Raw genomic sequence first — 21,112 nt, forward strand, 5'->3', positions numbered from 1 at the left:
CTACATTTATCACACACACACACACACACAAAAATAACTAAATGTCGTGTCAACTAAAGGAACCCCATACGAAGGTGTTCAGAAGTCGTGCCTGCCAACGCCTCGGCAATTTCAACTACTGAATCGACTTGCGCAATGTGACGTGAATCCTCCCGCCGCTTGGATCGTTCCGTAAAATACGTAAAATCCCAACCTCCTCATATTTTCGCTCTCATATTTCGCCAGTGATGCACTATCCAGCGGCTTCCCCACCACCAGGCATGTCTTCCCCTCTCTACATCGCCCCTGCTTCGTCGCATGTTTCCCCCATGCTTCCGACTCTTTCCAGCTGAGCTCTCTAAAAGGTTTGGTGTTTGCCCGGCCCACCGGAGCCGGCAGCAGCTGTGCCCCTTGTTCCTGAAGGCAGTCCCCGTCATGACCTCCTCCTTCTGCGACTCCACTGAAATTCGCTAAATGGGATTCGTGGCTGGCCCGAGGTTTCCACAGCAACTGCCCATCGGCTTCCATTATTTTTCTAATGAGGACAACCACACGGAACTAACACGGTTCCTCGCTGCGCGTCCCTGTTTTTTGGGCTGAATCTCAAGACGCGTCAAAGGTGAGTTGATTTGGGCTCGTGTTTTTTTTAATTGTTTAATTATTTCAGCGACGCGTAGGGAGATATATTGAATTTTGACCTACAACCGGGGCTTTTGGTGTGATGTTGCGCTTTTCTCTTTCTTTTTTTCCCTCACATCTTCTCCAAACAAAGCGTATGATGTCCCCCGGCACAGACTTGCATTCATTGTTGCACAGGCCATTCAGTCAGTGTGGCTCCCACATTTGGACAGTGCCATTCAGTCTGCCGGGGCTACGTTGTTGACGACTTACTACACCCCACAAAACACGAAGCGTACGTGCAAGTGTCGTTTTTGTTTCTTTGTTACAACCCCGAAATGCTCGGGAAAGGCGCAATAAATCGACTGTGCACAGAAAATAAAGCCAACGATGCATCGAAATTCAAAATGGAGCTGTAACAGCACCTGTTTTGATTCATCAGGCCGCATATGCGCTGTATGGGCGCTTTGACAGTCAGAGGGGCATTGTTCCTTTTTATATCCCTCTCCCATTCACAAATTCCCGATCGCGTGCCCGATGTGGACCACTTCGGGAAGTACTGACTGTGGGTGTTTTTATTTCTTTTATTTCTTAATTTTTCCTTTATTTGCACAGCTAAATCCATTTTCAGTTTGACAGCTGCCACCCCTGTAGGCAGCAACCACCCCACCCCGTGATTCTTTGAAAGCAGCTTTGCTGACAACTGGTGTTTAATCCCGTGGAAACATGATTTTAATTGTGTGGCTAATCTGTTTACGGTATGTTTTTTTGGCTGTTTAGTTCCAGCTAATTTCCATAAGGCAATGGGTTCAGGGTTTGCCATGAAAGAGATGCCTGAGTCGTGGGAAAGCTCAGTATCGTATTTTACTACGGGACGACTTTACAAGATGCTTCATTTGGCAAACATCTGAGTAACGTCAAGGCACCTAGGATTACCAGATTAATTCCTGAAATTACAAATGTTTTGCTAACGGAGAGATCACAGGAAGTTCGTCGAAATCGACTAATTCATTTTATTCCAGTGGGGCAGTAAAAGGTTGACGTTGGGTTGAAAGGGCTGCGCCGCAAAGATCATTTTCTTCATCGATTAATCCATCAGCTGTTTTCTCAATTAAGTGGAGAGCAGGTATTGAAAACGCTCATTAGACGTCTCCGAAACCCAAGGCTGCGTCTTCATTGGCTTTGTTTTTGATGAGTTAATAGTTGGAGGCAAATATGAGAGAGAAAACTACAAATCTCTCATGTTTGAGTATTGATTGATGTATTGATTTATCTGCTAATTATTGCAGTAATTGTCAAACAAGCTTTTGTACCCCTGCATTTGTCAGACTGCTTCCTGGGATATAACATATGGCACATTTGGGAGAAGAGCAAATTTCACAAATAAAAGCCTCCTTTTTTTTAAAACATATTATCTTGTAAACCTACAGGACTTTGCCACACGAGTTAATCACTTGTGTCACCTCTGACATGAAACACCCCTCATATCATGTACAAATCATCATGCTGTGGCAGCCACCTCTAGTTGCCTGGATCACTGGCTGCCTGAGCCTCCTGTCAGAGATGGGCGGAAGTGGGTTTTATCAGCTGAGTGCCTTAGTCCTCCTCTCTTCCTTCTCCAGTTGTTTTTTCTTTTCCTGTGTGTGTCTGCCAAAGGCAAGATGAGATGGCATGGTGGAGCCAACCCAGGCTCGTGCTCTTTATTCTCCAGCAGGTTAATTATGAAAACATCTCGGGGCAAAGATGGTATAGTCGATGTGATTCTTGCAATCATGAAAATCAATATGGGACATAACTAGTCTGCATTTTCCTTATTTGGCCTTCTTTTAAATCAGCTGCTCTTGTTCTCCTTCTCTCCCCCTGACCCTGGCTAAAGATGATCAGTTTTATATGTTTGTGGACAATATTGTTTCATGTCCATGTGCAGCTTTTAGCGAGATAAGGTGGCGACACTAATGGGCATATTTCCGTTTTTTTTGATCTTGAGGAACCATCCCTTTCTCGCCTCCCTCCCAAGGGCAAACTGTAATTTCCCCATTGAGCTGAAACATTGGCTCGAGCGTCTTCACTCTGCAGCACAGAAGCAACTGTTACCGTCTGTTGTGACTCAGTGAGGTTTGTCGCAGCCAAATGTGCAGCTAGTCTGCTCAGCTTCACATGGGGAATGTTGATCAGGGTGGCCAAATGTGAGAATGAGTGAGAGTGTGTGTCTTTTATTAACCTAAGCCACATCGGAGGGAGCCTTGCAGTACCAAAACATTGGCAACATATTTTTAATCATTCAAACTTTAATGGTTGTGGACCAGTGGTTTCCAAAGATTCAGAGTTCCCACCCTAAATCACACCCCCCCCAGACCTTTTTTAAAACAGTGTTTTGAAACAGAATCATCATTTTGTCATGAACGTGGGAAAACTCTGGAGAAACGCTTGCTTCCTGGCTGGCTCGTTTGATTTGTATCGTATGATAAAAGTAAGTAAATTATACTCTGTCGATCATTAGTGTTACAACATTAAATAGGTCTACACACAGAACATTGTATTGACAGCTGATTATTAAATATTTAGAGTAATATTCATGACATTAATACTCTGAATTAGCAGATGCTTGTATCCAAAGTGTCTTACAATAGTGGCATTGAGTATCGTGTCCAAACACTCTTCAACATGTGTATTGAACTAGTTTGGGATTGGACCAGTAACTTTCCTATTGTTGGATAGCTCCTGAGCTACAATCGAAGCACAGAGGATGCATTTACTTTGTCAGGCCCTGTGCTTGCCGTAAGGAGATTCCTTCCTGCAGACCCTCAGTCACTTGAAGCTAATATACGGCTTCAGCTGTCTTTGTCTGATAAAGTGGATATCTTCAAAGACACTGTCGTAGAAAATTCCTGCATTGTTTCCCCAGACAATGGCTCTTTGTTGAGCTGTGGTTGACAGACAGAGAAAGTGGGGCTGTGAGTGTAAAGAATGCCTTTTATTAAGGATTCAGACTAAAACCAACTCTATTAAAATGAACAAGTTTACAGACTTATCGTTTGGATTGTATGGCTCAAGGTAAAAGGAAACGGTGGCGTTCACGCTGAAAGGTAGTCCACCAGGAACATCACATTGGAGGCCTGTAAATTTGGACCTCCTCTGGAAACCCCGTGTCACTGCTGATAAGAAAAGATTTCAGTGTATGTGTTGTTGGATCAGTGTTTCAGAATCAATAATCTGGATAGTCAGTTTGGCTCACATGTACCACGAAACTGTTGGCTTCCTGTGATAAACTTTCAGGACTCGATAGGTGTTGGGACTTGCCTGCGTTCTTAACCTGCATTCCATCTAGGTATCTGGGAAATTTCCCTTTTATTTTTCTCTCTCTTTTCTTCCCCCTCCCCATTATTTCCCAACTTCACGCTGAGCATTCATTTCATGTACAGAGACGGGTCATAGAGTTTATACGACTCAGTCAACACTGTGACGGTGAGAAAGACGCTGGGTAGTGATAAATGTAGAGTCAATATTGAAGTGCTCTTGAACTCCATTGTGGATCTGGGGTAAATACCACTCGGAGCACAGCCTTTGAATAAAGCCTGTATTTTCCGTGATTCGTATCTAATCCTTTAAATCTCTCATCTGGAAACACGAAAAGGCACAGGTTTATACACTAGAGCCTGCTGTTTTTTGTGTGTTATTGCACAATTTATGGCAGCTTAGAAATGTAACATTAGGAAGACACTCTAATTTGCATGCATGGATCAAGTAGAAATGCGTTTCGTGACATTTATACTGTAGTTTGTCATGAGACGTAAGGTGCAAACCAACAGGGGTTTTCTCCTGGAAAGGGAGTCTTTTCTTTTGCGTCCAAAAGAACGAAGTTTCTTTGTAATTGCACGCATACACACACCATCCTCCCTCATCTCCCTCCTCACTTCCTTCCTCCCATCTCGGCCTCCCGCTGCTCAGGTGCCTGTTCTTGTTGCAGTCGCTGGCAGTCGCAGCAGTGTGGTGCAGTCCAATTCTCCCACATTCCTCTATACTCTTGTTATATGGAAAAACTCTTGGTGACTGGGAGCTCTCCTCCATCTCCTGTTCCTCATTATTTTTCCATCTTTTTATTTCTCCTGCAGTATTTTTCTGGTCGTTTGAACTGTTTGGTACACTTTTGTCTCCACTGCCGAATCATCACTCATCCACTCTCCTCCATTTTATCACAGTGTTGGATGGAGTCGCATGTTAGCACTTATTGATATCAGGGCACCATATTAGGAAGAGGCGTGAGGCCCAGCTACAGGCCCAGAGCTCTGTTGTTTACAAATGCAGCCTCTGAGGCTTTTTAAGTACACTCAGGCGTGTGTTGTGTTGGGACACTATGCACACTTTCCAGCTCTCAACACAGAATTTAATTGTAAGGATATGAGATTATTCCTAATGAATAATAAATAATCCCAAATCATTTTGAGATTCACAGCATCAGGGTTTTAGTGTTATGCTCTGTCATGTGCTCATCGTGCTGAATTACACGAGGGAGATGTTACTGTGCTTTGTCCAAATAGATTATATATTCCCCCCTAGATTTTCTACAGGAAGGCATGTTGTTGTGTCCTACGGCTTACATTGGCTTTGAAACATTTACTTGCCGTTTTGTTCCAAACGTAGGACAAAATGATCGGCAAATTGGATCGTACCATTTCAGCTTCAGTTGAACTGACAATGCGTGAACTAACATCTGTCAGCTTCCCTCCCTCTTCCTCGCCTTTATACATGCTCGGCCCTGGAGGTTTCTGAAGGGAAAGTTGTGGAATTCGTTCTTGTCAGTTCTCAGTTTTCCTCTTAGCGCTCACGGTTAGCTAACTTGTATCCTCATGCTCGTGTTCTTGCTCTGCAGTAATTAACAGGGAGTTTCTTTGGCAGTCGTTCAGGGGTCGTGTTGCAGAACTGCGCTGCACAGAAGTTTTCAAAAACAAGTGGTTTTTCATATATAAATGAATAGAGATTTGCTCTTTTTTTGGCAGTAAAGTGTGAGTTTTCTTTGGTCTCCATGCCTGTAGAAATATACTGGGAGCTGTGGTCTACCTTTACCTATGTGTGGTGATGTTTTTCTGCTCCTGTATCATCCTTCTTTCTGTTCAGGACATGTTCAGGACACTCTTTCAGGCTGCATCCTTTGGGCAGATGATGTTTGGGCACCAGCCAATGGCATTGTGCGGTTTTGAGCAGCATGATACAGCAATCAGTTCAAATTTCTGTCCCATTTCCATTCCTCGGCTGTGTGATTGTGTACTCGTCATAACAAAGGCTTTCATTTGAAGTCCTGCGGTTCAGCTGGTCAGTTTTTGCAGGGTTTGTGTGGAGACGGTTATATGTGCTTTAGAACATCGATGCAGTGATGAAATCAGTAGGTTTCACTTGTCAGATTCGCTCTTTGACTTTCTGAGGCCAGGCGTCAAGTTGTTTTCTAACAGTAACCGAAAATCGTTGCATGGTATGCCTTATATTACTCATAAAAGAGCTTGTAAATTACCTCTAGGCCAGATTTTATTTAACTAACTAATTAGGTTTTTATGAGGACTTGACACAAAATGTCACCAAAGGAGTGTTTGAAACTATGAAGGTTTAAATTTGACACAATTCACTCTAAATTCAGTGTTATTTTTCTTCTAGTTCTGATTAGAAACTACTATGAATTTGTATATCTAATGTTATATCAGCTGATATCACACTTTGTTGCTGTGTTTTTACTTATTCACACATCTGGGGATTCACTAACTTAATGTCGCGTATGCTTTGATGAAATCACAATAACGGATTTCACATTTGCTCTCAGGATTTTCTTTTGCGTTCACTCTACAAAAATATCTTCCTTTTGATACCATTGTTTGTTTTATTCACGTTTTTAATTGATTCTGGAAGTACGTCGGCTAACATCAGATCAGTGGGTGAATCAGTCGGTGGTGTCATGTCAGGACTGAGGTCCTCGGCTTTAGAGACACGACCTCGAGTAAGATATGTCTGAACACAGGTGATGTACGGGTGCCCGTGTCACTCATTAAAACCACCAAGGATATCAGTGTGGTGAGCTGTGATCGTAGTCCACTTTGCCTCAATGTAAATGCATACATTAACCCCTAAGTGAACCGGATTACACCCTGGCAGAGGTTGAATCAAAGCTTGCACGACTGATTATGCGTTCAGAAATGTGCTCATTCTCGTGCGCAGTTTGCACTCTCAGAAGCTTATCCACCCACACATTTGCACAGTAGGATCCTGCCATGGCGTTGAGAATCCCCATACCTGTGTAATTATGTTATGCTCACGCATCACACTTTAAACACCCACTAAGCCTCAGCTGTCCATGCAGTACACAACATCCACCTACACGTTCTTTTTAGAGCCACAGCCAGTTCCTTCCTCCCTGTCTGTTAATAACCCTCCTCTGTCCTGTCTGTCAGACTCACCAAAGTGTGTGTTGGAAACACTCACAAGGCTATATGCATGTATTGGAAAAAAGGATGTGAGACACAACTGTGCTTGGGTGTTAGTGTGCAGTTGAGCCTCGTTTCCCAGAGGCCAATGAACAGCTGCTAATGCACAAGAACATACACACACACACACACACACACCTACACACATGCATACACTCTGTCTGGAACTGCGAGCGCTTCTGTTCACAAAGGAACAAGGCTGTTTCATGTGTGTGTGACTGTCTCCGTTTCAGCTGGCCTGAAATAGCTGGTCCGCACAGTGACTCATTCCACGCTGCCCGGAGGGGAGGAACGGACTGGTGTGCGAGCACACTCCAGCTTTCTGTGGGTGCACTTGACTGTGTGGGCTTGTTTGTCTTTGTACCTTTGATGACAGCACACTTTTGACTTGTTGCAGTTATCCAGACATAACAGATGTATGCAACACGTTTGTGTCCTTGTCAACTCAACAGCTTTAACAATCGGCCGCAGCGCGTCCATCGGCTCCTCTTGTTTGAAGCTTTGTTTTTCTTGTTGATGCTTATCGATTCAGACTTGATTTAATCAAACAGAAATAACCTTGAATGTACTGCATGTGTGTCGTTTTGTAAGTGTTCCGCTCTTTGTGTTTGCTAACGCTGTTGTTTTAGGTTCTAACCGAACCTGGAATATCACCAGTGACACTCTGCGGTGGGTTAGGAGAGCTAAAGTGGATGTGAAACTCACACTGCACACTAATAAGAGAAAATTTTATGGGAAACGGGACCAGTTCCTGTCCCTGAATTCAACACTTTTTAAATTCTATTTATTTGAATTGATAGTTGTAAATAATTAACAGTTAGAACAACTTTTAGCTTTTGGAAGGTGGTATTTTAGGTGGATAGTAACAACGAGACTTTACGTCTTAAGTACTGCATTCTTAATCATGGCTGGTTCTTGTCCCAGGTCTGCACATGGGGGCGGGCAAGAGCAAGCCCAAGGAGCTAGGCCAGCGCTCCATGAGCTTGGATGGAACCATAGGCACAGGCTCAGACAGCGGGCACTTCCACCACCTGGGCCCCGCCCAGCAGACCCAAACTCCCAACCGGAGCCCTGCCGTCGGGACAGGCAGGCGGGTGCAGCAAGGCCAGCACCACCATGCCCCAACTAATACTCCTGAGCTGGCTCTCTTTGGAGGGGTGGATCACACAGGAACTATCACGTCACCTCAGAGAGGACCTCTGGCAGGTAAGAAACACATGATGAAACTGGTTTGGTATGACAGAGTCAGGCAGCTGTATTTATATAGCACCATTTATCTGCAAAGCACAACAGCGCTAGAACTAGGACATGAAAGACATGCTACTGGCTATTTGAATTTCCCCTTTGGGATGGATAAAGTATTTATCTATCTATCAGACATCAAGGCAAGATGTAAAGAAAACACTGGACAATATGAAAAGATACAGGAATAGTTTTGTAAAGAAAGTGAGATTATGCATGATAAACAACCAAAGTCGAAAGAAGGCTAAGAAGTTTTTAAAGAATTAAGAGTAACAAGATCCTAGTGTATTGTGAGATCTGAACAAACGTCCCTAAATATAACTCAAACAGAAGTTTCAGAAGCCCTGATGTGAAGGAACTGAGCAGCCGGTGCACCCATCCAACAAATGTACCTGCTCATAACTCTCTGTGTAATCAGAGAGCTTTAGAAAGTGCTGCAAAGCAGCTTTTGTTGTTTCCTGGCTGTCGGCTGTGTGTAAATAAATCTGAGGACCAGATTCATTAATATCCGATGATGAATTTTGATTTATGAGTCACTTGTTTTCAGTTTGAGATCACAAGTGTCCTGTGGAAAAAAGAAAAAAAAAAAGCTCCATCACAGTGAGTCACACAGAAAAACATTTGAGAGCTTCTTTCTGCCCACCATCACATAAGCAAACTTAAAAACTTCTCTTTGACTTAGTGCCAACATGTCTATGATTTACTTGGATGTTTAAGCTGTCTAGACCAGCCAGATGGTTGGGTTAATGTTACTCCATCCAGAGAGCAATGGCCTGCTGGTCTATCAGAAACAGTTCTGCTAACTGCTGTCTCCCGTCATGCATCTAATGAGCCAATCAATGATTGGCTGGAGAATTCACTGGTTTAGATAATGGGGTCATTAAACAGAAGGCATAGAAATCTGCTCAGGAAATAGAAAACCATTAATATGGTGACTTTGTCCTTCAACAATGATTGGTCAAAGGCCATCTGAAGATCAATATTTTTCATTACGCCCCGGCAAATTGTTCACTACAGAGAGATCGCAGGAGCAAAATAACACAACGAATAATGAGTAAGAGCAGGCTTAAGTCATGCAAGTTTAGGAGGAAGTGCCCTTCATTCTCTTTTTAGTGGCTTGAATTACATTTATACAAAATGAATATTTGTCACTGTGTGGTTTCTTCAAGGAGGCGTCACTACATTTGTGGCATTGTATGACTATGAGTCAAGGACAGCGTCTGATCTGACCTTCAGGAAAGGAGACCGGCTGCAGATTGTCAACAACACGTAAGAATCAACAGTCATCCGTCTCTTTTGCACTGATGTCACGATTAATATCTCAATGAACAGATGTCTTTACGCACACATAAGCACACACATTTACATTTGAATAAACACAGACAAACATGGTCCGAGTCAGGGCTGGTAACTGTGGAGAGATTCCTCCCATCTGTTTACTAAAGCAGAAGACAATGGCTCTTTGCTGATGCATTAGGTTCCTTTTGGGCCATCATCCTGATATTTAAGACACTTTACAGAGAGCCCGTCACACTGAGATATACGCTCACATTCCTTTCTCACACGGACAACTCCAAAAAGGTTTTTTTCTAATGAAACGAGGCACGTGTTGAACTCTGTCTGTGCTGAGATGTCATTTAGATGGAGGGAACAGAACACATTCAAGTTGAAGCATTATACTGTATATGTTGTTTTCAAGCTAAAGTCATTGGAGCAAATTTCCAAACAGGCGTTTAAATTCAGAGCAATTCTGTTTATTTATTTAAATTTTTTTACCTTGTGTATTTTTTCCATAACTTTCTGCCATAAGTCTGCTCTGCTGTTCTTGCTTCTATAGTCTGGCTCTTCACAGTAGGGCTGTAAAAGAGAAATATTTCACTTTGTGACCAATATATCAGTGTCTGCATTTATTCACTGCACGGAAAGTTTTGTATACATTTTTCAGTTTTTAATTAATTGAAGTTTTGGAATTTGTGTAAAGTAAATGACGACTAATAAGTATTTCCACGATTGTCCCGTATGAGTATAACAAGCCACACTAAAATGGAAACTGGACCTTAGAACAGCCCTGCTGTGTGGTCCCACAGCACATCCAGCTCGTCTGCTCTCTGTCTGTGCTGCTTGCCTTGCTGTGTTTCCTTGCTGTGTTTTGATGTGTCTGCTGTATCTGTTATCTCTCCCCCTCTCTCTTCTTTTCTCATGCTTCATGGTTTCTTCTAGGAAAAAGTACAGCTTCAGGTCAGTAACATTTAATGCCATTAAAAAAAACCTCATGCAACGTTTTGTTCGGTCCCTTTGCTGATGCATGTATTTGTCTGACCAACCTCACAGTGTAACCGTGATTAATAGGTTAAAAAGTGAAGAATTCCAGCCTGCTTGAGGTCTATGTATACTGAGGTCTAAAGAGCTGGAATGTAAACTAAGGGACTGCAGGCAGAATAAAACGTTGCCTGTGGCCATTTCCTATTTCAACACTGAGGTTTCTTGCACCTCATTCTGGGACCTTGCAGTGGTGTGGAATAAGGTTTATTTATTTTTTTGTTTCACTATTGCTATGTTAAGGCCACAATGAGTTTTAGTTCAATGATATGGAAGTTGTAGGAACTTGTACAGGAAATGTGGAATGTTTGTCACACCATGAGACGCAGATATTGTAGTATTTATTGGACCCAAAGTACATGCAAAATCAAAACCAGCATTGAGTTATTGTACACTGTAGTCTAAATCCTCTGCCAATTGACCTTTATAGATGCATGCCTCACTATAAGAAAAGACAGCTGTCATTGTAAAGACTTTACCTCAGGAAGCACAATAACCTGGATCATTTTATGTTGACAAAATTCAAAGATGTGCCTCAAACGCGTCAAATGCAGCGGTGTGGTGTTCTGCCATAAAGGACATGCATGGAGGTAGTCAGTTGCTGTGGCAGTGTAAGAAACACACATAACTAACAAGCATTACTGCTTTGAAATAAGAACGGTGATGAAGTTACACTCTAAAGAGCACACATTACTTGCTGCTAATAGATGCAAAGCCAGTGCTAAATCAGCTAACTGTGTCTTTTGCTAAATATTAGAATGGTTGGTCAAATGCTTTCCCGTAAACACCAGGAAGCAAGTCATTCTTGTGCTGATGGATGACATGGCATTAATCTTTCCATGTCCCTAAAACTTCTCGCAGTTAGAGGCAGTTTGTTGCTGTGAAAGCATAGCTGTAAATGGGATGAAAAAAACTGTAAATACTTCCTCTGCAACATACCCACTAAGTTGGTTTGAGACCAGATGGAGGGTTGTCAAGAAAAGAAAAAACATGTGCACACAAATGTCAAAATTTTATTGTGTTAAAAGGTAGATGTTTTTAGGTGTTTGACAGTCGAAGAAAAAGTAAGTCACAGACCTCCGCACAAAGTCACTGTTGTGCTGCATGTGTGTTGGTAACAGACCGGTGGAAGAACAGCAGTTTGAACTGCACATACACACCCTCTGCCTAAGTTTTGGAACTCAAAAACATCCTGAATACAGCCAAAATGAAAATAAAGGAGGAAGATTCAAGCAGGTGGCAGGGTGTCCGCAAAGAAATGCATCCCTACTCACTTGCGGTGGGTCATAAATGACAGTTGAAAGGACTTAACTTTTTTCTTTTGACTTTGGAGAATTCTGCCAAGCCTGTCTTTACAACCCCCCCCCCCCCCCCAAATTAAATATGGTATTTCCATATTAACAAGAATAAACTGAAATCCCTATAACTATCAAGTGTTTGCCTGGTCCTTTTGCTCTGTTTGATATTGATTGTCTGGCTCTTTCTTTTTATCTTCTACCCTCAGAGAAGGGGACTGGTGGCTCGCTCGTTCTCTGACGACGGGAGAAAGTGGTTATATCCCCAGCAACTATGTGGCTCCGTCCGACTCCATCCAAGCAGAAGAGTACGATATCTTCTCTTTGTGTCAATGCTTTAGTTGGTTTTGCTCATACACATTTGAAAGTTGTTTCCGGTGCTGAGCCTGACTGTGTGCAGTTGTGTTCTGTGGTGATGCATGCATGGCGAGGCTACGTTTACAGGTAGAATGTTGCAAGTACAGACAAGGTATTTTCATGCATGCGTAGCCCTGCCTGTCTGTTCCAGCAGCTCAGCAGCAGCTTCTCTCTGATCTTCCCCTCTGTGGCAGGTGGTATTTCGGGAAGATCACTCGGCGTGACTCAGAGAGGCTTCTACTGAACCTGCAGAACAGACGCGGGACCTTCCTGGTGAGGGAGAGCGAGACAACTAAAGGTGAGAAAGCAGACTGTATGAATCACTCCAGTGGCTGCAGTCATTATGATCCATTATAAGAGCTAGTTGGGACCATAATGATGTATTAAATCAGTCACTTTCACATATGTCAGCCGTTTTCAGACCATAGTAGCTGACAGACGTTTTAAAGACACAAAGTGATGCGTAAAGTGCAAAAACGAAAACTGTGTATTACATTGTGAGATGTAATGGAAAAAAAGCTGAGCGTCAAGTTTAAAGCTGCAGCAATTAGGCGATTTCTGGAGGAAAAAAAAGAAAAGAATAATTATTGAGAGCTCCTTGAATTGCTGAATTGCTTCATTTTCAAGCCAAGCACTTACAGTTCCAGATAATTCCCTGACTGTCCATGTCAAAGATAATGGTGTATTGAATATCTTAAGTTTTTGTCATTTAATTGGACAAAAACAAGCACATATAAGATATCTTTAAGCCTTGATGGCGTTTTTTTCTCCACTTTTTCACAGATTTCATTGGCTCAATAGTTTATGGAAAAAAATATGCTGATAAGTCGATACTGAGATCAGTTACGAGTTCCAGCTGGAGTGAAGCTGTATTATTACAGAGCTGCAGCCGTTCATTTCTGTTTCATGGTAGCGTACAATGTTGGGACAATATGCTCAGATTTTCCAAGAAAATGCAAAAGATGTTTTTTTTCTTTTAAAGCATGTGTTAAAAGTGGTGAAAAAAAACCCTAATGACACACTCTTTATCCCTAGAGTTTATACTGTGGAGCGGATGTGATTCACTTTGAAATAAGAAGATCTTCAGGGATTTAATTTGAAAGAGACAGAACCTTGTAATTAAGTTATTTGCTGGCTTTCACACAGGCCTGTGGTGCTGTAGCTTTGTTCTTTGAGCTTTTGACAGAGTTTTGCGTCCTTCTCTGAAAGTCTGCAGTCAGATCTAGTCCCTGTGACGTAGATGGACTCTTCGGGGGGCTGTTTTCGGGAGAGGGAAGGAAAAAGGAAAAGAGTTGAGTGGGTTGGACTTGTGAATGAATAGGGGTGAATCACTCTGCCAGAACTAGGTCAACCTTGGAGGGTGCTAGAGTTCCCTCTGGCTATAAGTCTCTGTTCCCTTGCCATACTCAGGCTGTGAGAGGAGTGGTAGAGAAGCATGAAGGGGGGAGAGAACTGTACTGGGGCAAGTCACAAGAAGGGGGGGGCAGGAGGAGCTCTGGCAGGAGATGCATTGCCTTTGGGTGCATTCTGTATTAGATGTCAGATTTGAAGTTCACAGTATGACAGAGATGAGCAGGAGTACGCCACTGACATGTTGTACAAAGCGTTCGCCATCTTAGACGGTACCATGAATATGATTCCATGGCTCAAGCTTTAACACGCAAGGTGTGCACATCCGTCGTTGAGAAGTGTTTGTGCGACTCATCGTTCTTAGCAGAAAACTTTGGAGTTGAACATGAAGGGTGGGGGATTAAGATGATGGAGTAGGGCTGCACTGATAATGTCGATATTTGTGGTGGATATACTTTGGGAAGTGTGTATTTCCTGCCCTAGATTCTCTTTCTGACAAGGGAAGCAGAGTGAACATCAATCAGCAAACCTCCAGATCAAAGACGATGGATTCTTATTTTTTTTTCACAGTGGAGTAGCCTCTTTGTAGACCTTAGTACTTTGAATAACCTGCTAAATCACATTTTTACAAGATAGCTGTCACATTTCTATTAGCTCTAAGTCCTTTTAGTCTTCTATCTGTAATGACTTTCTATAAATGTACTCTGGATTTACAATTTCATTTGATAATTATTATAAAAAACAGGTAGATTTTCCTCCCTGGCATGCAGATTGACAGTTATCGTGGCTAATAAACCAATAATGATTCTGTAGATGACTGTAATTCAACACAAACTCACTCGCCAGGTAGTCTGGTATAGTCTGCAGCTGCACACGTGTCTGGAAAGTTCCAGCTTTATTATAACAAAGCTTATAAATGTAAACTGAAATGATGTGCATGTTCTGTCACACCGAGTTGTTATCTGTCGTTCTAAAATGTTTGCAGCTCAGTTGCACAGGTTGTATTTTATTTATTTATTTATAACCATCATGTTAGATTAGCACAGACCATGGGTGCAGTGTGTGTTTCCAGTTTGATGATTATCCTTGTTGCTGGGGAGGAAATGTTAGTTTGAGAAGCAGAAACTGATTGGCTGAGTAAACCTGGGATGCTATCAGATGCCACTTTTTTCTTTTTCCTTATTTACTGAGTTAAATGACCCGTAAGGATCTCAGTGGCAGCCATGATAAGAGCTGCTTTGGAAAAGGAGTTTCAGTCCCTCCTTTGTTATCTTCTTTAGCGTTTAAGAAAGTACGAAGAGATGGGGCCATCTCACATGTCCTCCACTTTCAGCTGGATTCATTTCATACAGTCGTACTCACTTGGATTCATGTAGCTAAATATGAGGACAATAAGGTGAGTGTCAGCAGTGAGTGTTGCTTTTTTAAAGTTTCCACCCATGGTAATGAAGTAATAATTTATCTTATATCGTATAATAGGATATATTTAATAGGCTGCTGTCTCACTGAAACAACAGAAGGCTGCATTAGGCAGAGTGATAGAGCTGTGTTTTCCTACGTCCTTATGAATTCCACCCATTATCTTTCCTCAACCTTATGAATGTTTTTATAAGGTTTTAGTGTTTAGGAAGACATAAAGGGTCATTTTTCTCTTTTTTGACTATCTGAGCATACCCCCAATTAAAGAGAGGCCTTCCTTCTGCCAAACTGTTGACGTGATAAAGAGTAAAGTCTGAATTTTAAGCTAAAATTCTGTAATATTTATAGCTTCATTGAATTAGAAGATATACTTCATTTGATTTAAATTCTAAAGCTTTTAGATGTATTACTTCCAAAATTGATCCTGGTTCTCTTCTACTTTCCTTGTGTGGACTTTTAATTTTGATACTAGCAGGTTTTATCATTTTCATGTCCAATATACAGTTAGATGATGTTAACTAGTGGAACCTGCAGTATCCTGCAGTCAAAAGCTTTAATCCATGTATTGTGTGCTGTGGTGTTTTGGGAGATTTTTCTTTTTGAAATGCTGTTTTCTTAAAAGCTTAAAGAAACAAGTTGATGAAAACTGTAACTTTACATAGAAGTGAACTCTGGACATGAGGTTGGAGAGGTGGAGATCCCAGGCACAGCTGCACTCAGCAGCTGCCACAGAGGTTCTGAGCTGCCGGGCTTTATTGTCCTAACCTGTCTCTGTGTTGTTTTCTCCTGCTCACAGGGGCATATTGCCTGTCAGTGCTGGATTATGATAACACCAAAGGCCTGAATGTTAAACATTACAAGATCAGGAAGCTGGATAGCGGAGGTTTCTACATCACCTCCCGCACGCAGTTCACCAGCCTACAGCAGCTAGTCTTCCACTACCGCAGTGAGTACATAAACCGTGTTGATGGTTAACAACACTGCTGGTGTTAACCTGGCCTTTCACTTACTCTTGTTTGCATGATTTCAGAGCACTCTGATGGGCTGTGTCACGCTCTAACAGACGTGTGTCCAGTGGCCAAACCTCAGACGCAGGGTCTAGCCAGGGACGCCTGGGAGATTCCTCGAGAGTCGCTGCACTTGGATCTTAAACTGGGACAGGGTTGCTTTGGAGAAGTCTGGATGGGTAAGAGTCCCTCACACACCATATCAGATCGATTGGGTGTGCTTTAAAAAAAAAACCTTGAAGCATCCTTAAGTTATTCTGTCAAGTGCACAATAATCCTGGTTTAAAAACTACTTTTAACTGTTCGATTTCTTAATAAATCTCCAATATGTGGTGATATCTCAAACCCAAAAGAACCAGATTCAGTGTTTTATTGAAGTAATACATTGTGTTTATCCTCGTTCTGTCTGGTTTATGACAGGTACATGGAATGGCACAACACGGGTCGCCATTAAGACCCTAAAGCCTGGCACGATGTCTCCAGAGGCCTTTCTTCAGGAAGCACAGGTCATGAAGAAGCTGAGGCACGAGAAGCTGGTCCAGCTATACGCTGTAGTGTCTGAGGAGCCCATCTACATTGTGACAGAGTATATGAGCCAAGGTAACACGGGATGTAACTGGTTATAAAACTTTAATGCTTGGGGAGATTAATTATGGTTTTTGTTGCTCTTGATCAGCAGTTGAGACTATTTGTGTGCAACGGCAGCTTTTGTAAATATAATATTTTTGATCTCCCCTCAGGTAGCTTACTGGACTTCCTTAAAGGGGACTTAGGGAAGATGCTTCGTCTGCCACAGCTGGTAGATATGTCAGCTCAGGTAAACTGTTAAAAACTCCTGAAGGTTTATTGTGTTCTTGCCTGTGTTGATATTGAATGAAAACGCAACACACCCGTCCTGTTTCCTCCCAGATTGCTGCAGGCATGGCTTATGTGGAGAGGATGAACTACGTCCACAGAGATCTGCGTGCTGCCAACATCCTGGTAGGAGACAACCTGGTGTGTAAGGTGGCTGACTTTGGTCTGGCAAGACTCATTGAAGACAACGAGTACACTGCAAGACAGGGTAAGTCTTCACATAACATGCATGATATAGCCACTGCAGCTCTTGTTTGAGCCACAAAGCTTGGTTAGAAATTTAAAAAATGCTAACCTTTTTAACTTTCAATGTTAGGAGCCAAGTTCCCAATCAAATGGACAGCACCAGAGGCAGCCCTGTACGGTCGTTTCACTATTAAGTCAGATGTCTGGTCCTTTGGCGTGCTGCTCACAGAGCTTGCAACTAAAGGCAGAGTACCTTATCCAGGTAAATGCTCCACTTAACAATGAAAATGTCCTATTCAAACGACAAAATAAGATGACAAAATAACAAGAACTGAAATGATTTGTCAATTAGCCTGAAAAGTACTCCCATTGTTTATGGTTTCCAGTAACTCTCAGTTTCTCTTATGTGGGCTCTATCTTATTGTTCTGTGATGGCCATTTCTCTAAACTTCTAAACTGTTCATTAGCCAAACAAAAATTATCAGCAGAACTATTTCTGATAAGCATCTCTCACAAACATTGACAGTGCAGATCCACTAATTAAACGCATTATATTTACATATTTACTGTAATAGGACTTCCTGTTTGTCTTGACAGGTATGGTAAACCGCGAGGTCCTCGACCAGGTGGAGCGGGGCTACAGGATGCCTTGCCCAGCAGAGTGTCCCAGTTCCTTGCATGAGCTCATGCTTTCCTGCTGGAGGAAAGATCCAGAAGAGAGGCCTACGTTTGAGTACCTGCAGGGCTTCCTAGAGGACTACTTCACCTCCACAGAACCCCAGTATCAGCCTGGGGAGAATCTATAGAACCACACTGAACCAAACCTGAATGCGGTGGGGAGGGCCTCAGCACTGAATGATCTGCACTAACTGACCTCAGCGGGTTGGAGGATCTGAGCCTGTGAAACTCACCTGTGAGGAACTTCTTCAGTGGAAGCAAAACTGAGATTAAAAACCGGCAGAAGTCCCCTTGTGTGTCATACACAAACTGCCAGAAAAGAACCTGGAGAACCCCCATTCTACAAGCTCTCACCCATGTTCTCCCGAGTAGAAGCTGTTAAGGGAGAACTTTTGCTGGAGAGACTCTGGCTCAGATTGAATTGAGTAACTAAACTTGTTGGGTAAATGTTGTTGAGAGGTGCAACTGGCGTGGGAGGAACCAAATCAGGATCTACAGACAGAGTGAGGGGTTACAGAATAAAGCTCCTGCGAAGGAGATATGGTCAGGGGAGAATATTTCAATCGGGCATGAGCTGTTAAGTGATATCTCCCTTTCATCCCTCCTCTGTTGTCTCTACTCTTGCCTGGTACCTTATCCGCCCACAAACGCGCACTGCCACTGTGGCTCAGGTGCCAAAGGAAGATCTGTCTCCCTTAATGTCCTTTCTCTCAACTGTGCTTCACTTTCTCTTTTCTGTCTGACTTTCAGTATCTCTCTGCAGTTTTCTCAAGTGCTGCTTCCTCAAAGAGTCTCCAAATAACTCGACTTTTGAACTCTACTTTGCATCTTCATGTTTACTTGGACTTTGGTTCAAGGGTTTTTTCTTTCAGTGGCAGATAGAAAGGGTTTTTTTATTTAACTTAATTGTTTTTCTGTGATTTTGTTTTATTTTCAGTAGACAAGGTTATTAAAACTATCATGGTAGTGCCAGGGTAAATCTAAGTGGGTTCTGTAACACTGAAAGTGAGAAAATTTCAACTAACATTTGAGGCCTTTTCTCTCGTTTAACCATGCTGGATCCAACCTCCATTAAAAACTATTTTGATGCAGGTAGTGTCTGAATGCTTGTTGTTTTAATTTAACTTTGATTTATTCCAAGTTGATAGTTGCTTTGAAAATGATCAGCACTGTTGTAGTGGAACTAAAGGGCAGATAAAATTAATGTCAAGCTCAAGTTTCTCAGAAGCATAAATGGGGTCATTTTCATCAAACATTTATGTGACCTACTAAGAGGCTTGTATGACTGCTAAGCCAATGAAATTACTGGCAAATATCCCCCAAAAAGAGCCTCTTTGTTTATTTAGTGCCAAACTAAACTCATTTCTTTACTGCTGTCCATGTATATACTGTTTTACATATGCCCCAGTAAACTAGATATCAGTGAGGAAACAGGACAGATGATCCTTCTACTGTTGCTTAGGATACAGATAGTTTTTATTAACTTATAACACATATAAAATATGCAACCAGGCAGCCCTAATGAAACTGTAATCCTCTGATCAGGTAACCCTAATAAAACTGTGTTTGACTTATTACTATAAGAGTTGATTTTGTTTTTGTTTTTCTAAGCCAGTTAGCATGCTTTTGTGCCATTCTTCTCTCGACCATTTAGCTGATATTTTTTTACATTTATGCTGTACTGTACATAAAAATGCGTATGTCTACTCATGGTTCAGGTGAGGCACAGGGATCATACATAGACTTCTGAACATTGGTACCATCAAATTTTTTTAATTCTATATCTTACTCGCTGTCATACTGTACATACTGTAGCTCTTTAGGGTTGTTTTTTTTTTTGTACCATCTCTGCCACTTTTAAATGGCAGGTATTCATGTTGGGTGTCGCACATTTCACAGTGGATCCGTTTGTGATGTAGTCGATACAATCGGAGCTAGTATAAAGGTTTAGAAACCAGTTATCACAACACGAGCCATACAGCAATAAGATATGGTAATCCATGCCCACCAGTATAAAAAAAAAAATACGATGGCTAATTTCAATGATCTCTATGACTGAAACCATAACGAAAACGGAGTTTGGGTTGCGGTGTTAGTGTGCCATGAAAATGTGGTCAAAGATGTATATAGTATCTTAAACAAATGACTGTGACTATCATGTAATTTCTTTTGTACAGTTTTTGTTTAATTGCACCTTCATATTGAGGTTTTTACAGTGACACGCCTGCTCCCTAAATGTTAAATTGATGAGATGCTAGTGCAAACAGGGCTGAAGGAATGTTCTCTTCTTTTTAGTTTTTGACTTTATATATAATCATAATGTTTGAAACCTCTATATCTGCAAAAGACAATTCAGAATTGGACTTGAGATAAATGTATTTTTTTTTTCCAGGAACACATCAATGCTGTCCTCTTTTAGACTGGGAATTGCCCTGTTTGAGTGGACACTGAACCGCCTGTAAGTCATTAGGACAAATGCAGAAGTCAGCAGGCTCATGACAAGCGTGAGTAATGCTGAGGTCAGATTGGCTTTTATGTGCTATATTAAAGAAGTGTCTCATTCTTTTCTTTTTCTCTTTCTCTTTGAAGTTCCTTTGTTTCTAAATCTATGCAGTTTCAGTCTTGCATCCCTGCAACTTTTATGGCCATTTTGTTCTAAAGTCAAAAATAATAATCATAAACCGAAGGTGTGAGCATTTTGTAAGGACTTGTTTCGTCTTTTTTGTTTTGTTCTGATGTAACAGGATTGAGATAAGTATCGTGCCACTTTATGTTGATCTTTAAATGTGCAATAAATTATATTTCAAATGTGTTTTGATAAGGGTGTGTGCTGGTGCGTGTGCTGTCTGAGAACCTGAAAATATGACTTTGTGCATGACAAGCTGCCCCACAGGTCACATGTTTACAGAAGTGGGCAAGTCATGTGATGATCATCAGTTTGATGGAGAGGTAAAGAGAGGATGAATCGGGTTACATGTATGACAGCCTTACTGAGCGACTACATTTTGAGAGGATTGTTGGAGCTAAAGTATAAATAAGAGTCCAGGGGATGACTGAAGTGGAAGCCACCCTAAGAGTGTTAGATGACGCGTAAGCAGCTGACTTCATCTGGAAAACCAGATGAGGTTTTTTGGGTTGTTTACATGTGAGGAACTGAAACTTGAAAATGTCACATGAAGTGAGCACTGAAACATGTCTGTGAACATGTGATGTGAGGATCAAATGGTTAGGCAAGAAGCAGAATTCAGCAACGAGGTGACTCAAAGTGCTTTACAAAGAATTTAGAAGCATTTAAATGTAAATTTACTATTAAAACAGTTTAAAACAGAGAGAGATGCAC

At 41.8% G+C, this 21,112-nt stretch overlaps 1 protein-coding gene across 2 annotated transcripts; it reads left to right on the forward strand.

Annotated features, from left to right (window-relative positions):
- The first annotated feature begins 188 nt into the window (after positions 1-188).
- LOC140303107 (proto-oncogene tyrosine-protein kinase Src-like) lies at positions 189-20,584 on the forward strand. Of its 2 annotated transcripts, XM_072381733.1 has the most exons (13): positions 189-598; positions 7,989-8,270; positions 9,476-9,575; positions 10,527-10,544; positions 12,130-12,228; positions 12,472-12,575; positions 15,843-15,992; positions 16,077-16,232; positions 16,474-16,653; positions 16,794-16,870; positions 16,963-17,116; positions 17,225-17,356; positions 17,692-20,584. In XM_072381733.1, the coding sequence occupies exons 2-13, from the start codon at positions 7,997-7,999 to the stop codon at positions 17,898-17,900; spliced, it is 1,653 nt and encodes a 550-aa protein (XP_072237834.1). In that variant the 5' UTR covers positions 189-598; positions 7,989-7,996; the 3' UTR covers positions 17,901-20,584. The 2 variants fall into 2 exon arrangements, with proteins under 2 accessions (XP_072237834.1, XP_072237835.1); XM_072381734.1 differs by lacking the exon at positions 10,527-10,544 and having other exon boundaries at positions 190-598.
- The last annotated feature ends 528 nt before the right edge of the window (positions 20,585-21,112 follow it).

This window comes from Leuresthes tenuis, unplaced genomic scaffold (assembly GCF_036924035.1).
Source record: "Leuresthes tenuis unplaced genomic scaffold, fLeuTen1.0.hap1 SCAF_3, whole genome shotgun sequence".
NCBI classification, from domain to species: Eukaryota; Metazoa; Chordata; class Actinopteri; order Atheriniformes; family Atherinopsidae; genus Leuresthes; species Leuresthes tenuis.